Source organism: Leiobunum rupestre, chromosome 5, assembly GCF_980474605.1.
Source record: "Leiobunum rupestre chromosome 5, qqLeiRupe1.1.hap1, whole genome shotgun sequence".
Taxonomy (NCBI): domain Eukaryota; kingdom Metazoa; phylum Arthropoda; class Arachnida; order Opiliones; family Sclerosomatidae; genus Leiobunum; species Leiobunum rupestre.
The window spans coordinates 15,188,844-15,212,439 of record NC_143388.1 but is presented as its reverse complement, the minus strand read 5'-3'; the positions used below and the strand labels follow the sequence as shown (position 1 = coordinate 15,212,439).

General features: G+C 38.9%; 1 protein-coding gene across 6 annotated transcripts in view; it reads left to right on the top strand.

Annotated features, from left to right (window-relative positions):
* The window catches only part of LOC149943625 (dachshund homolog 1-like), a 236,153-nt gene that overhangs the window by 126,913 nt on the left and 85,644 nt on the right, over nt 1-23,596 (top strand). For 5 of the 6 annotated variants that reach the window (XM_090174375.1, XM_090174374.1, XM_090174373.1 and 2 more), the window contains 3 exons: nt 8,060-8,136; nt 8,623-8,847; nt 8,931-9,155. In XM_090174375.1, coding sequence (XP_090030501.1) covers nt 8,060-8,136; nt 8,623-8,847; nt 8,931-9,155 — 527 coding nt within the window. The remainder of the gene's footprint in view (nt 1-8,059; nt 8,137-8,622; nt 8,848-8,930; nt 9,156-23,596) is intronic. The other variant, XM_090174370.1, reaches the window with a different exon arrangement.

The following is a 23,596-nucleotide window of genomic DNA, read 5'->3' as shown; positions in this document are numbered from 1 at the left end:
TTTACCTTCGTAGGCTTTTGATTACTTTTCAAAATGGGTTTCTGATGATAGAATTAGTTTTGGCAGATAAACATTAAATATCGAACATATTTATATTTAACTGTCAAATCCTGTGTTCATTAAAGAAAAAATTTCATTAAGTTCAAAATCTCAACAATGTTTGTGTATCTCAGATTGAACCGCGAATCGAAAAACTAATTTGTGAAAATCAGTGTAAATCGTTGCACTAAAATTTTAAAATAAAATATAACCACGTTTCTTAATTTTCGCAAATGCGAACGCGTTCGCAGCTCTGACACACACCCACATCCTCACTCACAGACACACCCACAGACACACACACCCACAGACACACACACCCACGGACACACACACCCACAAACACACACACCCACAGACACACACACCCACAGACACACACACCCACAGACACACATACACCGACAGACACGGTGATTGTATAACTCCTCCTAGGGGACATAGTCACCTCGGAGAGGTAATAAAATAGCCAGAAATTCCAACTTATTCGCTAATTTTATCATCCTTTGCAATGCAGTCCTTTTAACTTAACATTTCGAATAATACATTTGCTTATAAGCAAAGTAAATTAACGTAACTTCAACTAAACAAAACAATTAAGATAGAAAATTGGACTGCCAATTAAACTCGACAATGGGAATACCCCGTGAAAAGCAATCGAATTCTAATTTGGAACTATCCTTCTCGAAATCCAATTCCTCAGCATTGCCGGAAACTCTACGCGGCTAATTGTCGACTGCAACCTCTAAAGTCTAAACTTCGAAAATTCCCCCGAATTCTCCGTAGACAAGGCAGGGGGTAGGGCGGACCCTTCACCGGTTTCTCTATCCACAGTCCACATTTCAACTAGGCAGTTATTCCCGCGTCAGCTGGGCGGGATTTAATTAAAGTCTCTTTGAAGAGTAAACAAGAAATAGCTCGTTTGTTTCCGACTAAAACAATTTGGAAAATCGCCTTCCAGAAGTGCCCCTTGACGACAGTCAGTTGGCACTCGAGGCCAAAGCTAACGCGCCTCCTTCGAGCCAAACACGGCGGCGACCGAACGACCGGAGAGGGCCACGTCCGAGGATTACTAGCGTTCGAATTCCCCAGTCGGAGCGTTCGGAAGCGACCTCAGATTCCCCATCGGTGCGCACCCGTCCAATCCCGCCCACCCCATTTAATTTAAAAGCCATTCCAGAGACGAAACATACCGAACTATAACGCGCGACATACTATTTTAAGAATTCTCGAACGGGGCATAAACCGCGCGCGGCGCCATCTATCCGTCGAGACGTACGAGGAAATTCTCACTGTGTTTGTATACGTCGGGGCATTAGCCCCCGTGTCTAGAGCGGATTTAAAGGGGATTCCTTCTGTCAACCCAGATTGGATATCCAGAGGACAGAATTGGCGGTGTAAACCGTAAGGACGTCCGAATATTTGACCGAAGCTTCCGTAGTTCCCCGACTGATGGTGCTGGTTACTTAACAGTGGGAGACAATATAGCCCCAACCCGTTGAGGACAAATTAAGGGGGGAACTACGACATTGGCTCGGGGCCATTTTCTACCCCAATATAACTCTGACCAAATAAAACCGTACGAAAAGCGACGGTGGCAATGGTTTGACGCTCACCGGGATGGACGCCGCTAATTTCTATGTCCCTTCATTTGTTCCTTAATTCGCACGCAACTTTTAATGAAAAATTTTAGCCCGATTCCTTCGCTCCGGTTTCCCGCGTTTTCGACGTTCATTTGGCAAAGTCATCCTCAGGCAGTTGGACTTATTACCGTACAATCGCGTCCCTTTAACATACCACTGTCCCTTCGTTACTAGCCGCGAAGGAAACAGTTCGTATTGAACAAACGATCATTTCCGAGTACGCTTGCAAGATAAAACGCCTTAGCCCGGTAAACGAACGAGTCGGAAAACCCCTCGTTCTGGTTTGATTAATGAAATCCCGCTAAATGTAATTTTAAGCACTCTACCCAGGGTACCCTTTCGGCTTTTTTGTCGACTATTGAAAGGCTGCGAGGGGGGACAGGGGCGGAGTTGGACCACCGAATTCTCTCATTTTTTTCTCGAGTGTTTAATTTGTTCCGCGCCCCCCAAACCCGCTCATTCTTTCTTTCTTTCTGGAGCCGCTCGAAACGACAGACATTCGGAAAAGGAAAGCACTCTATTTTTTAGCGCTCTCTTTCTGGGTTTCGAGTGAGACTCCGGGAAACCCGATGTACCCTTTTTTCCCTCCTCGCGCAGGGGGTTCCGTTCGCGCGTAATGAGCTTACCAATTAAGGAAAAAACATCATTTATAACCATTCTTCCCTTATTAAAATACTTCATCTGAAGGGTTCCCTGATATTTAGGCTTAGAAAAAACCCTGGCCAGGTTACCCCCTTCTATTTTACGACTAACGGACCTACCCAATTGCAGATGACGGTTTGTGGCTGTAACGGAAGGTTTTTTACGAAATAAATGAACCCCCTATCAAATTTACTACGTCTATGTATATTTACTTATCAAATATTTTCCGATGTTACGCTTGTTTTGAAAAATCAACGGGAAACTGCAAAGATTAAACGTTTCAGCAGCATAGTGATATTAATACTTATCACGCAAAATATATGTTAGATACTTCTGGTTGTAGTAATAATTATGCAATACAAAAATATTTTTAAGCTTATTGGGTGATTATGGTAAAAAAAACCTCATATTACAATCGCTAATAGTCATAGTAACAATTACTGCAGCAATTCCAGATTTGGCCAAACATTTCTCACGAGAAAGATTTTGTGTCAGTCAGAAAAACAGAATTTTAAGCATTTTTTCACACAGGGCTTTTACATGAGGATAAAGAAACTTTGGTACGATAAGCTTTAGGTACCACTATTCCAAAATTATCCACACTATCAGATGGACTTTCTTGGAAATAATTGGGTTGTAATTGATGTTTTTGAAATTTTTGTGGCACAGTAAAAGACGGTAGGTTAAAACTTGCTGGTTTACGAATCAGCATTTCTTGGCGCTAATTGCGTGGGCAGGAAACGGTCGTAAGTAACCAATCACGTGAAAGCTGTAATCTATAGTCCATGTCGTCTGAGTTCAGGGTCTTCCAAGTTCAGTCGCGCCAATTATTTAAAGATTTTCCCAACTTTCCTCCTTTTCGTATCGTAAGAATAAAACATGGGTAATTTACATAAACCGGATCTCATTGTTGTTGTATTAGAATACAATGTAAAATATTTTCAATTTATTATCGAGCTTTAAGCGGACAGTCAACCGACGTACATCTCTGGGAAACGACCGGTTTGAAAGTGGGATAGTGGACCATGTCTCAACGAATTCACCAATAATTTGTATATACTAACAAGGGTGTTTCTCGTTAGCATTAGTATATTTGTACTGACGAACTAGTTATCCAGCTTAACCCACGCATACCGATAATTGTCGCATAAATAGGGTACTCATAAATACCTTCATACCGAAGAAAGCTATTTTTTACCCTTCCAAATGAGTTAATTTTCCAAATGTGGGTTTTAAACAACATTTATTAATATTTTATACGACATTGTTCCAACTATAACCAATAGAACGAGTTTGAAAGTAAGTGGGTAAAAATTTCGCCACACAAATTTTAATAATAATATTAATAATAATCAGCTAGGCTAATACCCAAGGCACGACTGTCCCAAACATAAAATTAAGATGACAGAACAGACGACGTTATGATGTAAGGGTCTTCGCGATAAAGTTTTACCCACTAACTTTCAAAATCGATTTATTAATGCATCTAACATAGTTAACCTTTTCTAAGAATTTTATATTGCAATAAATGAATTAAATTCAGAATATATTAAATTTTCTTTGTCCCTGAAGCTAAATCAAATTTATAGCAAATGCAAATCAAGTTAAGAAAACCGACATCACAATTTAATTAAATTTTAATTTCCACTCACCTGATGTGGAAAGGAACAAAAGTAAACATTCTTGAGGGCTAAGGGTATCCCGCAAAGCGTAGCTCATATTCAGTCACCCTTAGGGGTTCTTTAGGCCACTACAGTCGACCCTAAGACCCTCGCAGCCCCAATGAGCGAGGTATGAAAATGTGGCTAATATTGTCAGCAGCTATTAGTGCTTCTTGAAAACACGGTATTAAAGACAGTCGACATTTCTTTCAAGGTATCCCTTCCTCTCTGCATTTAGAGTACATTAAAAAGATGACACTAGGCCCTAGTCAAGGTTAAGATTGGCTCTCCACTCCAAAAAAAGCCCTTCCTACAAATTAGATTGTCTCTTCGAGTATCGGACTTATCATTCACAGCCTGTCCGAGGGGTAACAACGCGAGGGGACAAAATTACTTTTTTTCGACATTTTTTTTCTCTCGACGTACTCAAAAGCGTGGTGTATATAATAGACACCCTAATATCCTAACTACACCTTAGGTTATGTTTTTTCCCCTACCCTTACGTACACTCTTAAAAACGGGCCATTATTTTTAAGACAATTTTTTTCGGGGTCCCGCTTAGTCTAAGTAGGATGACAGGTTATGGGGAACGACAGCGCCATTTCTCTGGCCTTAATCCCCCTAGTGGCTTTCAGAGGCGTTATTTACCTCTTTGGGTTCCTCGAACGTATACGCTAAATATTAGGAAGTGATTTAGCCTCTCCTACCACTTGTTAAACGCGGCGCTACCCTAATTGCCAACATAGTTTTTCAGCCGACCCTTCGATGATTATGGTCGTTTTTTTGTCACCTTTATAATATCACATTTTTTTAACCGAGTGGGCGCGAACGAAATTTGGTAAAAAGCTAGAGGGCTCTTGTCATTTACCATTTATATCTTGGCGCGTTCCGAAATAGCCGAACCTTTTTTGCCCTTTAAACTAGTTACGTACCGTTTAATAAAATTACGGAAGGCTTTTACCTTTACGAAACTATACGAAAGATGTTTTTGTGCTGGGGAATTATCGCCTAAAAGCATTAGGCTTTTTAGTCAAGACCGTAAGCTCGTATCAAAACAATTTGTCCTTCTAAAAAATACCATATCTAATAATGTAAAAAAAATTATATAAAATAACAGCATTTAATATTATCAAAATTTTTGTATAAAAAAGGAATTGAATTAAGGAGCACTTTAGGACATTAGTGTTAAGCCTGATAGGATTTAGTTTGAAGTTATTTACTTCTTAGTCGGTAAATTTCATTACGTTCCCAAAATGGAGCTAACTTCCATACTTTTTGTCTAGCCCTGATTTTAAAATCTCAATGTTAATTATACTTAATTTAAATAAAATAAAATAAAATTAGAACAAGTATCATCAAATGATTTATTTGTCCTACGAAAATAATAACTTTTATTCACCCCCGTTTTCTAAGACTGTAATGGTAATTGCAATAATATTCGCCAATTTTCTTCAACCTAACTGTACTTCCCAAAAACCTTAAAATTACAGATTAAAACGTCTCTAAACTTTTGTAGGAAGAAACCACCCGTTCATTTTCCTTCCAATCTGAAAAATCGTCCAAAGTCCTTCTTAAGTCTGAAATAGTTCCGCTGACTAATTTCGTAGAAGGGTCCCCGAGGAAAACATTGAGGCAGGGACAGGGACCAGGCCAGGGCTAAAAGGAGGAGGCTAGTAAAAATAAAATCGAGGTAGAAGGTACGGATAGAAAAGCAAAGGATTAAACCACCAAGTGAGGCGATAGAAAATCGAGGACCAAAGGGTGTAAAATTTCTATGGAATGGACACGGCGAATCCTTCCACACTCCGAAGAGACGACACCGCGCTTCGGGAACCGGGTTTTTGTCCGTATGGCTGCGGGCCGGACTCTGCCGCTAACCCGATTAGAAAGGACGAGACGCGAGAGAAAACTTAAAGAAGTGTCTTCTAATTCTCACTCCGCCAGACTCGCGCGGTCCATCCTAGAAGTATACTCCTCTTCTTTAAAACCTTTAAAACAGAAACTCCGGTCTGCTCGGACAGTTCCAACAACGGCGGGGGAGTAGGTATAGTTTGCTTTAAGCGAACTGACTCGTAACCTCTGGCGTCCGCGTTGGCACCAACTGGAACCGAAGGCCAGGCGTATACGGATAATCTATAATACTTGAACGAACACACCGCCGTGTCCGGAGCTTCCTGCCACTATCCGTCTTATCAAAGTAGCTTAGTGGTTGTCACTGGAACCCCTCTCTCCAAACTTATTTAAGAGACGCCTAACCCTACACACACACACACATACACACGCAGAAGTGGACTGGCACACAAGAATTTGTCCACGCTACCGCGATATAGGCGAGAGAACGAGGCTAAGACTCGCAGGTGAAATATGAACTGGAAACATCCTCCCGGTCGCGGGACCCTAGGTTTATATTCAGATGGCCGCGTCCCCCGCCTTATTTTCCACGCTGTTTCATTGACTAATTTAAACATAAAGGAAGAGCGGCGCTCCCCTTTTCGCAGTCTTCCTTTTGATATATCTCCGACATTGGAACGGAGGAGAGTTAGCGCCCAATGTTAAGACCCCCGAAAGGCCGCTTTCTACGTACTCGCGAGATAGCGGAAGTCAACTTCACTCTTACCCCTACCGAATTCATGAATATTTATAATCATGGTTCTCCTACGCGTCTATACACTCTCGGCGCTTAGCGCTCTCCTTTTGCCTTATATACCATTAAACAACATCTAGAAAACCATTTATTCTAAACGGTATAATTTTATTTGGTCTCCTAGAAAAGTGACTCTTTCGCCCGGTCTTCTCCGGGAAAGAGAGAGTTGCTTAGATTTTAGCGTGCGGGCTGTTGGCGTTGGATAACGTTGCGCTCATTCAGGGTAGCCCCGTCTTCTAGGGAAATATATCGCCCGTGACGAACGATATTATCCATCGTTTGGACCAAATACTCGGCGTCGAGACCATTTCGAAAGGCAACGATTTAACAAGGTTTAACGTCGTCCGCTATACGTCTTTATGTTGTTTGTATCAAAATATAGTTGGGCTCAACCGTACGGAAGGCTTTCGTCTTGGGCGGCCTTAGATGACCGCCTACCGTTTTTCCCTGTTTACTCAGTTTCAATAATGTAACCGTTAAATGGGATTAAAAATTTTAACTGCCGACAGCGCTAAAAACTTGACATGTTCGTAACAAAAGCAAACCTTTAATCGGGGCTACTAATCTGTTGTCGTTAAGTTAACGAGAGTTAAGTAAACAATGTTTCAGGGCCACTTCGCGAAATTTAGCATGACAGTTTTAACTTGGAAAATACAGTTTGATATAACGGTGATTTTTGCGCAGAGATTGTAAGAAAGGTACTAAGCGTACATCATTTGCAAACTCTGTAGTTTAGATCTGTTATCTCTAAGAACGAACTAAAAACTTAGTACAGAGTTGCCACAAAATTTTCAGATTCAAATTCCCTGTTTTCCCTGACCATTTCAAGAGATTGTCCCTGGCCAAAATTTTTATTTTAAATTTTACTTTTATCAGGAGTTAATAAATTTAAATGGACTGGTATTTCAGTTAAAAGGTTATAAATAACTTTCAAGGAAATAAATTATAACCATAGAATTTGTCATAGATCTAGAGTAAAATTACCTTCAAAAAGTGTCAAGATAAAATTGAATTACCTGATTTTACCCTGACCTTTTGCAAATTCTTAAAATTCCCTGATTTTACCCTGACTTTTTACAAATTCTTAAAATTCCCTGACCTTCCCCTGACTTTTTAGGCCCATTTTTAAATTCCCTGACTTTTTCCTGATTTTACTGTTATCCCTGACGTGTGGCAACCGTGTAGTACGTATTTTACTTCACGCATTCGAGATGATTCTATAGCATATAATGTCAAAGACGCGTGACTCATAGAAATTCTTGTATATTTCACACTATTCATTGAACCTTATCTTAATTTTCCATTTGATTTAACCCTATTGAATTCATTTTTAATTTCGAAATGACATTTTATATATAACTAACCACGACTATTTTACGTTCTCTTTTTCGCTGCTTCCCGCTTGAATTGACGATTTGACAACGGAACAGAGAAGAGTTGGCGGACGTCAAGGATAAATTCTACGGTTTTGACAGCCACCGGTTGAAGGACCCGACCTTCCTGAATGGTAAGCCTCCGCCCGCGACGAATTCATCGCGACAAACACGAGAGCTATACGCTTCGTCGAATCCGGGATTAAGTCGGAAACCGCTCTCACGCGGAGAGAAGCCAGTGAATCTCTCATTAGCGCCCGTATCCCAAGATCTATCGGCACGGAAAGTCTATAGGAACCGAATGACCAAGTGGCGGGGAGTAAATCAAGAAGCTTAAGACCCCGATTCGACAAAGCGATCACCGATATTCCAAATTTTTCCTTCGTTTTTTTATAATTTGGTTTAAACGCCTTTGTTTTTAAAATTAGAACAAACAAACATAAACGAAGCGGTTTCGATAGAGTTTTTATTTTCTAATTGGAATTTTCTTTCTCTTTTTGTTCCTCGTTACGAACCAAACTTTTCCCCTGGACCCCACCATCCCTGATTCTCCCTTCTTTCTTCTTAATTTGTTTCTCCTCTTCTACTACCTCGGCATTTTGTGGGCCATGTGTCCGAAGGCTACTTCTGGCTTCTTGCAGGTGCCTCCGCCAACGGTCACAGTCCGGTCCTCAACCTCTCCCAGAACAGCACCAGAGGTGGTGGATGTCCCGGAAACGGAGGTTTGACCTCCGGGAACGGGAACGTGATGGGAGACCACAGTGGTAGCGAACACGGCTACAACGAGTGTGCCGATGACGAGGACAATGACACGGAGGACGAGGAAGAGGACGAAAGGGACCAAGGTACTAAGACACCTCGGAATCAAAACCCAACCGCGAGAGCTTCTCGTTAACCACACGCGGTTTGTTCTTTTTGCATTTGCCAGATTTAAGCGACAACCCTGACGTGACGAGTACGGCGAATAACGATTGCAGGTTACCGGGCAGTCATCCGGGAATGCCCTTCCCAGCCAATCCCGGTGACTTGAGCGCCGCCGCAGCCCTCCAAGGCGTCTCGTCCATCGAAACGCTGCTTAGGAATATACAAGGCCTACTCAAAGTCGCCGCCGACAACGCGAGGCAACAAGAGAGACAGGTCAACTTAGAGAAAGGTAAGCCTTTTCATCTTCGCTCCGTCTAAAGCGCGGCGTGAATCTCGCGTGTGCAAACAAAACCCTTGATCATGTTTGAGCACGTATGATTCCCGCTGTTACGTTGCTACTGTTTTGGTTTCGTTGTATCAGTGTGATAAATTTGTCGCGACCAAACACGCTTTTTTAAAAGGGAACACGTTTCTAAACAGAAACAATTACTGTTTGCTAGGAAATTCTCTTTTCCTTATAGACGAATTTTATGTCGTTTTGTTAATTAACACCCTAGTATGTTCCTCAAGGTCTGTGTAATTATTTGGTTAGGATTATGTTAGAATATAATGATGAATTCAAAACATTCTCGCGAGAATCACCAAGAATTTTAACCAACTAGACCATAGATAAAATAACTTCGTATATAGATAGGAAACTTCATGTTGTAGAAGTGACGCCAGAATTTTGGCCGACATCTGGTGGCGGCACCCGAATAATATTCTTTAGTGAAGTTCGCACTACTCGAAGTCCTTGGTGTAACGCAATCCCAATTGCAAAGGCTTAAGCGAGCTATATGTATTAAAAGTACTTTTTCTTGAACTGAGAGCAAATTTTAAAAAAATAGCACTAAAGAAATAGCATTCAGTAAAGATTTCAAGTTTGTTTTAAACGCTATTTCTGGTATATTTGAAGTCATTTACCTTGCAAAATACGTTTATTCCCAAAACTCCGACCTCAAATTCCTCAATACGTTCTACACTCTTGAGAACACAGCCAATTGGCGCAGTCACTAGATGTCAGGGCAATCTCATGAAAGTCAGTTTGCCCCATTGCAGTTTCCTATCTATATACGAAGTTATTTTATCTATGAACTAGACTGTGTCCTATAAAATATAAATTTTATCATCAACTTACTCAGAACTCTAAATCTGTTATCCAAAAATGATTCACCCTTTTTTAAAACCAAGAAGAATAATTGGTTAAAAAATATAAATAGATCAGTTGCTATTTGTATTGAAATCGGTCTTAATACTGCCATGCTACCTATCATATTTTACAAGCACTAAAACTAAATTTTACAAGCACTAAAACTAAATTTAACAAGAACTAAAACTAAATTTAAACAAGCAAAAAGAAATCAGATTTTCGGATACCAGCTCAACGAAAAAGTAATTGAAGCTTTCGAACATCAGACCCCGGGTAAAAGAATTTGACGATCCTGACGTATCGAACGGCATCAAAGGATATAAGGCAGTAGGCGAGGAAAAGCCGAAAACAAGTCTTAGAACATCTCATTTCACTAATTACACTTCGATTGTTTAGGTAGCAGCGTTCGGATAGAAATACACAAGCCCCGCGAAAAGGCTCGCGAGACTGACAGGGAAAAGTGCTGTTAGTCGAAAACAGCACTTTCAAAGGGCGCAGGGGGATAGCAAAAAGGGTGAACCTTCCAGCCGATGCAATAAATGGGAAAATAATTAGGGGGACCATTTATTTCGGTATTAGTTACCTCTTTAGCCGCGTTCCCCTCTCTGACGATGGAAACACCGAACCCTAGCCGCGTACGAGTAACAGAAAAGGAGTTCAGGAAAAAAAGTTTGAAACTGGGAGAATTTCTTTGGGAAAAAGCTTTAAAAAAATCCCCGGTGAGGAGGGAGAGGTGATGATTCTTTCGGCATCATTTTTTACTACCAAGTCACCGGAAAAAGGAGAAAATTTGAATTCAAACTATAGAAAAAATTCTATTCCATTGCATTCGAAATAGTAAAAGTAGAATTTTTTGTCGGAGAAATTCTTTTAAATAATGATTCGACAAAAGCTTAATGGTTATTTCTTAATGTTCTTTCGTCTCTCTCTCTTTCCAACTGTTTCATCCTTTAGTTTTTATACATTTGAAAGCGGGGAAACCCTCCTACGGTATCTCTCAAGGAGAGCCAAGGCTTAACGTGATATTCTGTCAAAGGAGAACCTTTTTTTTTTAAACCCCCGAACCCAGCCCTTTTTTCTTAGAAATGATTTGGATTATGTAAATGACGCTCTAAATACGAGAAGAAGCTTTTCTCTAGTGTCTAGTGGAAACTGAAAAGGAGCCGCCTCAATTGTCACAACCGGCCCCTTAATATCTCCCCCCCCCCCCGCCCAGGAAAACGATTTGTAGGAAACAATGGGACAAACACATGCCTTTGAGGCTGAAGCAGAAGCGGGTATTAAATAAGGGGTTCCCTTTCTTGACAAAATTGTTTCTCAGCCGAAAGATGGAGAATGAATATATATTGTAATAGAAAGATTATTCAAATGAAGATGGAAATTAGCGAATTCAGGGCGGGATTATGTAGCTCAACTCTCCCCCTTTTATTCTTAGAACCGATTGAGCTCTTGTAGCTTCAAAATAGACTAATATTCCAGTCAATGCGTTCAATACGTTCCATAGGTGGGGGAAATTTTGCCGTTATATTATAATACTATTAGGTTCTTTGTTAATCAAATTTTTACGAAACTCATGAATATTTATTTTTCTTATTTACTATTTTCTTGGTTAAAAGGCTACTCACCCGAGGTGGTTATCTCTGATTTGGTTCAAACTCGGGTGGTAAGTAGACCTTCGTGTAACTTGAAAATCCCTAAAAGGGTGGACAAGAATGGGCTTTCGTTTTGCCATGGCAACCAAAAATGTTTTTCGCAACTTAAAAACTGATTTTCTCTATGAAAATTAACATGGGAAAATCGTAGATTTTAAGGATCCCCCCTAACAATATTTTTCAAACAATTAAAAAAGGTTCATCAATTAGATACATAATTCAGATCATGGCTCAATCTGGTACATTTGGACCAATATACGTCAATTTTGGTAAATATGAGAAAATATACATATATTGGCTAAATACGAGTAATATGGCACGAATATGGTACGTGCTGGATGAACCTATTCCAAGTTTGAACACTGTCGCAAAACCGTCCTGTATTGTTGAAAAATATTATGCATTCGGATATGGTACATGCTATTAAGTAGTTGCACTTTGCAAAACAATGTTCAAAACTTGTACCAATTTAACTGTGCAGCCTAAATCTACACAATTATCTGTTCTTTTCAACTCAAATCATTGAAATCTACGAGAGATTTGACGTAAGTAAAAATCCCGTACACTTTAGAGAAAAAAATTGTATTAGAAATCTGCAGTGGCGTAGCCAGAAATTCCTAAAGTATGTGAATGTTAAGAGGGGGGTCTAGAAGGGGGTGGAAATATAGTACAGTCAAAGGTAGACCCAAGGGGGGGGTTTGGACACGGAAACCCCCCCTTGTCTACGCCACTGGAAATCTGAAAATCAACGTGAAAATCCCCGAAATCTAGTTCCAAAATCTGGAAATCAACGTGAAAATCCCAAAATCTAGTTCCAAAATCTAGAAAACAACATGAAAATCCCGAAATATATTTCCAAAATCTGGAAATAAACATGAAAATCCTGAAATATAGTTCCAAAATCTGGAAATAAACATGAAAATCCCGAAATATAGTTCCAAAATCTGGAAATCAACATGAAAATCCCGAAATCGTGTTCCAAAATCTCAAAATCAACAGGAAAACCCCGAAGTCTAGTTCCAAAATCTAGAAAACAACATGAAAATCCCGAAATCTAGTTTCAAAATCTCAAAATCAGCCTAAAAAACCAGAAATCAACTGTCTCCTCGGAAATCTACGTGTGCGTTTAAATTTTTGAAAGGTTTTTACTTACACCACCCAATCAATTTCGCGAAAGCCGCAGGTAGTTTCGAACGAAAGACGAATTTAGAATTCGAGTAAAAATATCTCAAAACGCGAAAGGAAGAACCCGTAAAATATGGAACGATAAATTCAATTTGATCCGTAACTATATTTCTTGTACAATTAACTGAAACCATAAATTAAAGAAAAGAATCGGGATAGGTCGTAAAGCGAAGGTCCCAAAACAGGGAGAAGAATTCCACGTAAAACGACGCAAACTCAATGAGAAAAGGGGAGACCCAAAAGTTAAAAAATAATAAATTTTCCACTGAATTTACGAGCCAATTCCAAAGAGTAGGAAAAGGAACATTAACCTTTATTGCTCTCGAATACTGGGCCGGAATGGACGGCCGTTGCGAGGCCGGAATGGCCGTGCCAATGAGAAATCTAATTTGATCCCCAGCGGCGGCATTCCGGCCCCATCAAGCCCCCGCCAAAGAGGTTCGTACGCGCGCACAAATCTCGACCCTTTCAGATCGACAGCTCACTTCGGAATCATTTAGCAAAAAGAAGGCGCTTTTCGTCGCAAATTAACTTTTCCGCTCTACCCAACGCGTCTTCTTCAAAAGCCCAAAATATATCCGACTTCCCTTTACTTTTATAGGCCGGCAATTCATCAGTAACTAATTAAAACCGACATAATGTTGCTTAATATCATTCTCCGAATGCAGTTGCTCGCAAAAAGAGCTCCCCTCTCGTTCTCTTTCTCTCGTTCTCAATGCCGCGCGTAATGAGTCTCGAGCCGAAGGTTACCTCGCAATTCGGGTTTGGGCGAAGGAAGAGCCTTCATACCCTACAAGGAACTGCGAGCTGGTCATCGTGGAGCGAACGGAGCGGGAACGGAAGGTAGATTCATCACGCGTTATGCTCCCCGTATGCCTATTTTTGGGCGTTGTTTTAGGGGTCGCGGAGGATGGCTTGGCCTGACGGGTATAGCTTGGCGGGCACCCCATTAAATGTCCCTCACTCGTATATAAACGGACAATCCTTTGCCGAGGTCATTAACGAGTAAAACCCAATTTTCAACGCCTTTAGTAAAAGCGGGCTGGGCAAACGGAATTGGAATGAGAACTCGCCGAGGCTTAAGTCGCCGCTGGCTCGCATTTACAACGGGCATCAGGTGGGCTTTATGAGGTGTATGAATGCCGGCCATTAAGGAGGGACTCACCGGGGTCCAACAACCCCTTCTCTCTCCACCGCGAGTCCGAATTAAAGACGACGAAGGGGTCCGTCTCCCTTCTCTTCCGCTCGCTCAAATTCTCGGCGAGACCAATAAAAACGTCACCGTGAAATATTGGACAAACCTAGAAGATAAAATTGTACTCGGCGGTGGAAAGGGCCTCGGAGAGATTCGGGGAGACTGTTGTTCGCCGGCGTCGCTTTAATTAAGGAATTGTCCCAGCGCGCTTATTATTGCGTCAGAAGTCGTTTTTGATAACGCGACCCATTTCACCCCTTCTCCGTTTCTCTTTGGCTCGTAGCTTCACTCTATTTCGGAACTCTACTACGTTCCATTAAATATAATTGTACGATTACTGACGTCTTGTTGGATTAAAATGTAACCAGGCCAGTACGGAACAAACTAACTGCTCTTATAAGTTACGGGCTTACTTATCGTTCGACTGTTTCCTTTAGTATCGTATTTTACAACGCCGTGTACGCGATATTCCTAAATTGTCGCGATACACTGTAGCTGAAGTAAATGAACTGAAGCAAAGAAATGTAATTTACATTTTCTCTATCGACATCCTAAATTTCGTCTTGGAAATGTACTCTTTTTAAAGTAAAACGATTAATGTAAAATAATATTTTGAATAACGTATAAAATGCATCCAATTTAAAAATGTTTTCGCTAATGTAAGTTAACTTACGAAAACGGTTTGATCCAATGTCCAAATTTGGATGCATATGGAATCAACACAACATTCAATTCTGCTTAGATTAAATAAATTTGGTCAAATTAGAGTAAAATTTAATTTTATGTGTTGTAATTTTTTTATCCAAATCTCAATCAAAGTCGAATTTTGATTTGCCCATTTTTGGATATAATTTTTGAATAAAATTTGATCTACCATTTTCGTAATAACAGCATATACTATAATTAATTTAATTTTGTCAGTTAGTCGAAATAATTACATACCCAATATGAAAATCCGCAACTTGAAAAGAACTTATCAATCTCAAGTACTACGCTCAGTAAAGATCACGTATAATTAATAATAATATTCAGCTAGGCTAATAACCAAGGCACCACCCTAGGCCTAATGTCCTAATTTAAATTCCACCTACAATGTGTGGTCATTCACTTATGTTAAAAGTAATTATAAACATATGCCAATACTAATGTTTCGCCTCTCATATGACAGGAATGAAGGTCTCGTTCCATGTCAAACCAGAATATCCCTTAAATACATCCCTTTTAACAATATAAACCCACATTTAACCCAACCTACGTATTGGTCCATCAAACCAACCTCAACGTTTAAAAATACTACAAAAAGAAATCGAGGTTATACGTGAATCAAATATCTTGACTCACTTCATTCAATTTTTTTTGTTGAAATGCTTAAACGGTTTTTATCGTTTCACGATATCCCACGAAAAAGAATGTATTTGGCAAATATTACGCGCATAACGTGTTTGTAACTTGGAAAAAACCATTTGAGAGAATACCAATTAGTGTCATGCCACATATCGCTCTCGGAAAATGCCAGGAATAAAAAAATCAAAGAATTCCGAATTTATTGTACGAAAATGAAACAAGGTGGGCCAGATAAATTATACTTTGAAATCCCAATTTCTAAAATCGGTCTAATTTTTTAATGAAATATATTTTTAAAGATTTGGAAGTTAATAGCGACATACGTTAACGTTAAATTATTATTACTTTGGTAATATTTAGGTCAATATTTTCATTTAGAAATAAAATACACTGGAATTTACAATTCCTTTTAATAAAATGAAATTTCGGATAAGAACAATTTTTTATATTGAAGGCTGTGATAGCAAGGACGCAGCTTTGTAACATCATTTTAAAATGTTAATTTATTTAAAATTTTTCTAGAATATGCTAATTACAACGAAGATTAAATATAACAACTTTAATTTTTAATAAAAACTTATTTATCAAATATAATTTAATTTAATATAAATTAAATTTAAGAAAAAAGCGAAAATAGTCGTTTACACTTTCAATAACTGTTTTAATTAACACTGGTTAAATGGGTTAAAAACTTGTTGAAGTTAACGGTAATAGTGAACTGGCCACCACCCTCCTACGCAATATAACCCGGCCACTTGAATTAAAGGCATTAAAAGTCGCTAGCTGATTTGGGCCAAAGGTGGTGTTGATTATTATTATTATTATATTTAAAGTTATTACGTATATTAAGAGAAGATGACTTCAGTTAGCCTTCTTCTGAGAGTACTGACGATAGAATTTTTGTAAAACAGAACAAATGGGTAATCAGCCGACCGGCCAAACACTATCAGATCATTACTTTTCAAAAATCAAAGTTTTGATTTCAAAATAAAAACTTGTTGAGTTTGGAAGAAAAACATTCTTTCTCATGTTGGAAACGTTTTTTGGTTAAATGGCTATCGAACAAGCGGTCAAAAGAAAATATTAGTATCCGTATATGTATTCCACACTAGATAGAGCCCGGCGTGAAGGGTATATTGCTAGTTGTCACGGTGGATCACCGAATTTCGTGCTCGTTGGGGATGGGCCAAAATAGGGGTCAATTCACTGGCGGGATTCGAAGCCGCTATCACCTCGCAATTCGGACAAGGGCAGCTACTATCGAGAATGTTCTAGCCGTTGTCCGGCTTCGCTCGTAACGTCGGGTGAGCTGTCCAACGCGATGTATAAAAGAGCTAAAGAAAAGCCCGGCTCATTTCATTTCGCTTAAACGTTTTTTGGTCCGTTTGTAGGGGGCGCCACCGCCGCTAAAGGGGGAGGGGGTACTGATTCGCGCTCACATGCCGGATCTTAGCCAGATGAGAAAAATGTTTTCCTTTATTGTATATATATGTGTATATCTATATATCGTTTTCCCAAGACTTTTCGATCTTTTAGGCAAGGCTAAGCTATTTCTCTCTCTCTCTTCTGAACGTTTCCTTTGAATAAATGACTCGTTGTTAATTTAAAGTTAGAGGAGGAGCAGCAGATCCACCTTGTTTCTTTAATAGTCTGTTAAAACTCGAAAGATAATTTTTACGTGTGCCCGAGTGCCCTTGCTGGTCGCGATCGCACTGCAATGGGCTTCGAGTATAAACAAATTTAATTAAATATATTGTACCAGAGCTCGGCAGTCGATTAATTTTTATCCATGAATAAAATAAGCTCGGCTATATTGAAATAAAATTTATTTAAATAACCAATAGTTGAATAAAAATTGTAAAATGTTTAAATAATCGAAAGTGAATAAGCCTATTATTTAAATAAAACAAACAATTATTTAAATAAATACCACTTTTATTCAAATAAATGGTTGGTTGCGTAAAAAAACAGAATTAAATGAGTTAATATGATATTCGTTTTACCAACGTTTTTTAAATAAATCGGAAAATTTGTGGATAATGAGTAAACAATTCCGAACACTAACTGTACCAGTGTTTAAAATAGTGTTGTGAGTCGGAAAATTTTCCAAAAAAAATTATCATTCCATGATTAGTCTAATACATTGTTTTCAAATTTAAATAAAGAGGCATTTTCGCCTCATTTTTTCGAATCTAAAAGTAAAACTAGACCTCTAGACTAGTTTAAACTGATTAACAATGTAACACTATTAATGTTTTGTAGTATGTTTACTGATATTAGACATTTTATATCGATAAAAAGTTAAAAACATTACAAAACCCTTAAGAAGTAATTTATGTTTAAATTTTTTATTTGCGGAACATTTACTGGAAATTTTTCCGCATTTTATTTTTCCGGAAAATTAACAACACTAGTTTAAAAATTCGTACATTTAAACGTATGATGTGAACCGTGTGGTAAAAATGGCAGTGACATTAGTTCAAATTTTAGGTCAAAAATTCGGAAACCTAGCTTACACCTTTTTGGGGTCATTGTTTAATTTTTAAAAGCAGTAACAAAACGAAATTGAAAAATAGTTTACTAACTGGCAATAGAACTTGTTTTTAATGTAACTAGCGCAGAAATGACAAATTGGTTGATCTACCTGACATAAGGAAATTTTGAACTTTTCAAAATGATTTGCAAATCGAATGGGTATTGCAACGTCTTTTTTTGGGAAATTTCATATTTCATACAGGTCTACATTACGCCCGACTTTGAACAAAATCGGCAATAAACACCTCGGGTACTCTCCTTGTAAGTAAAATTATAATGAAAACACGCATTATTAAATTTAGACATGTTAATTTATTAATGGCTTTAAAAGTCGCTTGTTGACTTAAGCCTAAGATGGTGCCTTGGATATTAGCCTAGCTGATTATTAATTGAATAGAAGCGTTAGTGTTCAAATGATAAATGAAAGAATCGCTGGTCGGGGTACGAACGAGACTCGGGAAGCCTCCTTCATTTAATTCTTACAATACGTTTACAGGCAATCATGTAAGCTACCCCGCCTGTCGAGTTCTTTCGGGGCTTGTAATAACACCGCAAAAACAGAAAGACCTTTTTCCCCTCAGTATTCCTTTTCTATCGGTCGTGGTCGGCAGCTAGAAAGATCTTGCCACTCTACAACACGACTGAGGGCTATTGAAGCGAGGAAGGCGTAACGCTCACGACCCGCTCATGATTCCGATTTCCACGTTTACTCCCAACACTCGCTGCTAACTCCATCAGCTTCACCTCTCATTCCCGGTTCGGATGGGAATACTGGAAAAGAGGTTATTTATTGTCTCAACGGCCGTGTCCGTCTGCCAAGTGCAGCGACGGACGGAATACAAATAGGCCAACGGACATTCAACGCGAAGAACTCGAACCATACTTTAGGAACCACCCCTGCGATATATCGCTCCGTAAATCGACCTTTAACGAACCGTTAGAGGACGATTGTACGCGGAACCTTCGCAGTCTTTACTTTCACCCTAACCTTTGATTTAGCTACGAGGTAATGTTCGATTTGGCCGGTTGGTGGGAGGCACCGTATTCCAATGACAACTGAGAGAGAAAGATGAGGAGCTATGGTGGGGTCAAACGGGGTCATCACGATTCGTACAATCACGCGGCTTTTTCTTACGAAGAGACCGTAGATAAGGCTATTCTCGGAATGATGGGAGGTTCGTTGCTGTTGATGGAGAGGTTGAGATATTCTTTTAAAAAACCCGTAATTACCGTCTTTCTCAGTTTTAAAGGTACTATACTACGGACGAAGGATACTATTAAATGAAAGTTCGAAGTAACGGTGATAAGGGTAACAGGGCAAACCTTCTTTCAATCGCTATTCAATTTGCTGTATCCCGTGAACGAACGAAAACTGATTACAAGCTGTAATAAAATAGTTTTTAATAATTGCATTCTTGCTTAGCGTTTTGCTGAATCCGACCTGAGATCACTGCACTTGTAACCTTTTGTCCACAAGTCTTGTAAATGTTTTCCGATGTTTTAGAATTTGAATTATCAACTGATTAAATTTTTTTGAATTAAATTTATCGGTTAAAGCTCTCGTTTAAAAATTCACTATAAATCAATTTAATTCTAAAAATAGACTATACTATTTCCTTTTCATTGTTTAGTCATTGACTAAGAATATAATAAAATTTAATATTTTCAAAGGTATATATTAAATAAATTTAATCAAGTGCAGTATACGTGAATTAAATTTGTCCTCATTTTAAACATTTCTTAGAAAAAACCGTGAACGTTTGGAGCACCCGGTTCACTACCCCCAAATATTTAACTATAATATAATTAATTTATCTTTAGCTAACAGGAAACGTTCTTTAGAAAAGTGGACATCATAAATAATCTAAACCGTGGAATAACCGATTTAAAAATTCCAAAAACGTTTTACCCCAACGGGCATGGTACCATTTTTCCTAATCCAACTTTTATGCAGATAAATCATTAAATAAAAGGTTACGTCTCAATTTTCTACCGCTGAGAAATAATTTCTTTCGATATGGACTGGGTGCTTGAACTAGTCGTTGCATTATCATAAGTCTATAAGTTTTTTCCGTTTGGTTGCAGCTAGTCCATATAATAATTGGTAGCTAAGTCTGGAGTGACGTAAAATTGGCGTCATTCATTTAAAAACGTTTCTAGGGTGAAAAAGATGAAATTAAAATAAAATTATTATGACAAAGATCACTTAGGCGGGAATCCATACCTCTACTTGGAATTCTTATCCTGCCGTATCGCGTATGGTAAGATCACTTAGACGGCTTTGGCCCCGCCTACGAGATAAAAAAAATCCCCTCTGCACGCGCTCCCCTCTCACGTTGTTGTTTGTTAAGTTAACATAGTGATTTCAAAAAACCGAGACGAAAATCTGCCGAAATAAGCATTCCAAGTAGAAGTATGGATTCCTGCGTTAGAGCATTAGAAGGATTAACATAATAATTATCTCTAAGTATAAATAAATACATTATTAGTATAATATCAAACAATAGTACTAGAAAGATCGTGTAAAGGAATATATGTTTTAGCGAATAAAATATATTTTATTCTCAAGTCGAAACACGCAACTAGGGATATATCGTGATTTATCATTTGGAGCGCCTTCCACTTTAAGTTATACAAAAACACGTAGTTCCGTTTCACGATTTGATAAAGCGAACTATAAAGAGAAAAAGAAATTGTGCCAAAATAAAGCTCTCATTCTCAATTATTCCTTCTAAAAACCCGACTATCTGTGACCGGAATAATTTAAACGTTTTGCGGAATCATATCTCTTGCTGCTCTGCGAAATGGGAGTTACCGCGCAACAATCATTCGAAGATAAAAAACACGTATCAGAGTTTTGATATTGGGGCGCAGTTTTCGCCTTTTTTGATTTTATTTTAAAGATTCTAAAATTATAACGTGCCAATTACGAGAAGAATTTAAATAGCAGATGCGAACCCAGGGGTGTAAACCGCTACTTTATCAATGTAATTCCGGTTAAAATCGTGCGATGGGAATGCTAGAGGATGTTATTTGGATATTGGCCTCTTTGAAGTCCGTTTTGATCGTGCTATTTAGAATTTTTTAAGGATTTTTAAATTCGATAAATGTATTTGTAGAAGAAACCGGTTTACCCCGCAAAAACTTCGTGTATAGCGCCAGTATCAATAAATAATGTTTGTTTAATTTTGAACTGTCGTATCCCTCAGTGACCATCGGTTATACTGGCAAATATCATCAAATTATTAGCATTAGATTAATATCCAAGGCACCACCTTAGGCCCAAGTCATCTAGCGACTTTTAATGCCTTAAACAGGTGGCCGAGTTACAATGCGAAGGAGGGTGGTGGCAAGCCCTTCATGCCACGCGAGCCAACAGCTCCTTACTCTTACTATTACCGTTAACCTCAGCAAGTTTTTATGGGAAGGGGAAACCGAAGAGCTTGGGGAAACCATTTTAACCAGTGGGTTTAAAGTCTTCTTAGGATTATTTTCCTACTAGTAGGATAAAGGATAAATAACCCCCAAAGCGTTTTTTACGCAGGGTTCCCACTGGCTCCCTAAAATACCCAAAAGTACTTATTTTTCTTCAAGGTCCCTAATCTATCCTAAAATCGGGATTTGGTTCCTAAGGACCCTATTTTCATAAAATTCAGGGACACCATCGTAGGCTTAAAATATTTTTATACGTCTGCTCAAGAACTGTTTACAAAATAGTCAAATCTGAGTATAACGATAAAATAGTTCGAAAATAGTATTTAAGGTAGCGCCACAAGCTTGATAAAATGATTAAATTGTAGGACAGAGCCTCCCTGTTAGGTTGGAAAATTAAAAAAAATATATAAATACCAAGTCAGTTTTGAAATTTAATTCAAATATCGTCCCTATTTGTTTCAAATTTCGTAAATGTTTATCCCTATTTTCCCCTATTTTGATTGCCAAAAGTACCTATTTTACCCTATTTGGATTACTAAAAGAACCTATTTTACCCTATTTTGACTACTAAAAGTTCCTATTTTACTCTATTTTGATTGCAAAAAGTACCTATTTTCCCAATTTTTTTTAAAGATTTTGCGTTATGCAAGAAACCCCAATTGTTCTAGATATTTCCAGCTCAATAAACCGCTAAGCAGCGCCATAAGAGGAAGCGGATAATATTGGAACCCTTTGGGCAGGGCAACAGAATACTGGAGGTTACATTCCCTTTAATAAAAATGTGAACAATTAGAGGTCGGGGACGGTTAATCATTATCCATGTTTAAATTGATTTTTCGGGGAAAAATGTAAACAAAGAAAATTACCGGTTAATATTTCGGAAAATGATTAAAAAATATGTATTATTCAGAAAATTTTAGCTTTTTATCGAAAAAAACCTTGTTTTTCCGATTAATTTTACAAATTTATTAAAAAAATTAATCGAATAATACAGAAATATAAATTACTTGATCAAAACATTTTTCGAATAATTTTGAGAGCTTTATCTATTGAATAAAAGTAAACCATCCCCGACCTCTATGAACAATTGTACAAAATCAAAAAAATGCCAGTTTATTTTGCGCAAATATCATTTTTTTAAAATGAACTAAGCAACAAATTTGAAAGATAAAATTTACGCGTGACGTAACATTTTAGCAGATACCGAACAAGGCGGTATCTCACAGCTCAAGAGAAAATGGAGAAACATCAGCTAGAATGGCATGTGGTTCGCTTCTCTTCGGGGATCCATACATAAAAATCATTGGCCATTACGTATAATACACTTCTGTGTCTAGGATATACGTCCTCCTCTCCTCAATTGACAGATAGGCAAAAAACTAGATTGAACAATAGCCGCGGGGGTTCCGAACCCCACGCGCGACACTGAAGTCCGAAAGAAAAACAGGGAAAAATACTAGCCGTCAATATTACGTCAAACGCGAAAAACAGCTCCGTAACGAGGTCCCAAATGGCATGGCGGGATGCGTCCGACGCAATATGCTAAAGAAGCTAAGGAATATTTCCACTTCGCGTCAGTGATCCAAACACCCTTTATCGGGGCACCGAACACCGTCCATCGATTATTGTATACGATACGCTCCGAATGACCAGGACCTTGTTTCGGGAACGGGCTCGCTTGGGCGAAAGGTAGGGCGGCGCTGGGGGTGGTTTAATTCGAGCGACAAGTGTAGATCACTCCGCCGTGGCAAGTAACGTATGTCCGAGAGGTCCGAGTCCCGGCTTAGGTCTAATTTATCATTCGCGCTTTGCGAGCCCCGGAGAGGTGTCGCCACGATCGCCGCGGGCTTTAAAGGTATTGTCTCGCGTATAGGTTTCGCATTAGGTTCGGCCTGGCTGCTACCGACGATCTCCGATAGGGGGCGGCGTAGCGATTCACTCTCCAGGACGAAGACGATAAGGACTGCGGCGGATCCATACCTGTCATATCGCTTCCACTATATAACGCCCTCTGTGGCGTTGTTAAGACTTTGCCCTTCCCTCCCCCGTGACACCAGTCTATCCCCCCCCCCCTATTCCAAATCTCCATAAAGCGAAATCTGGCGGAACCAAACTATATTTACGCAACGGACATAATGATAGTGCGATATCGAAATTAAAAGGATCGTCGTTTCACTTCAGTGCGAAACTAAATA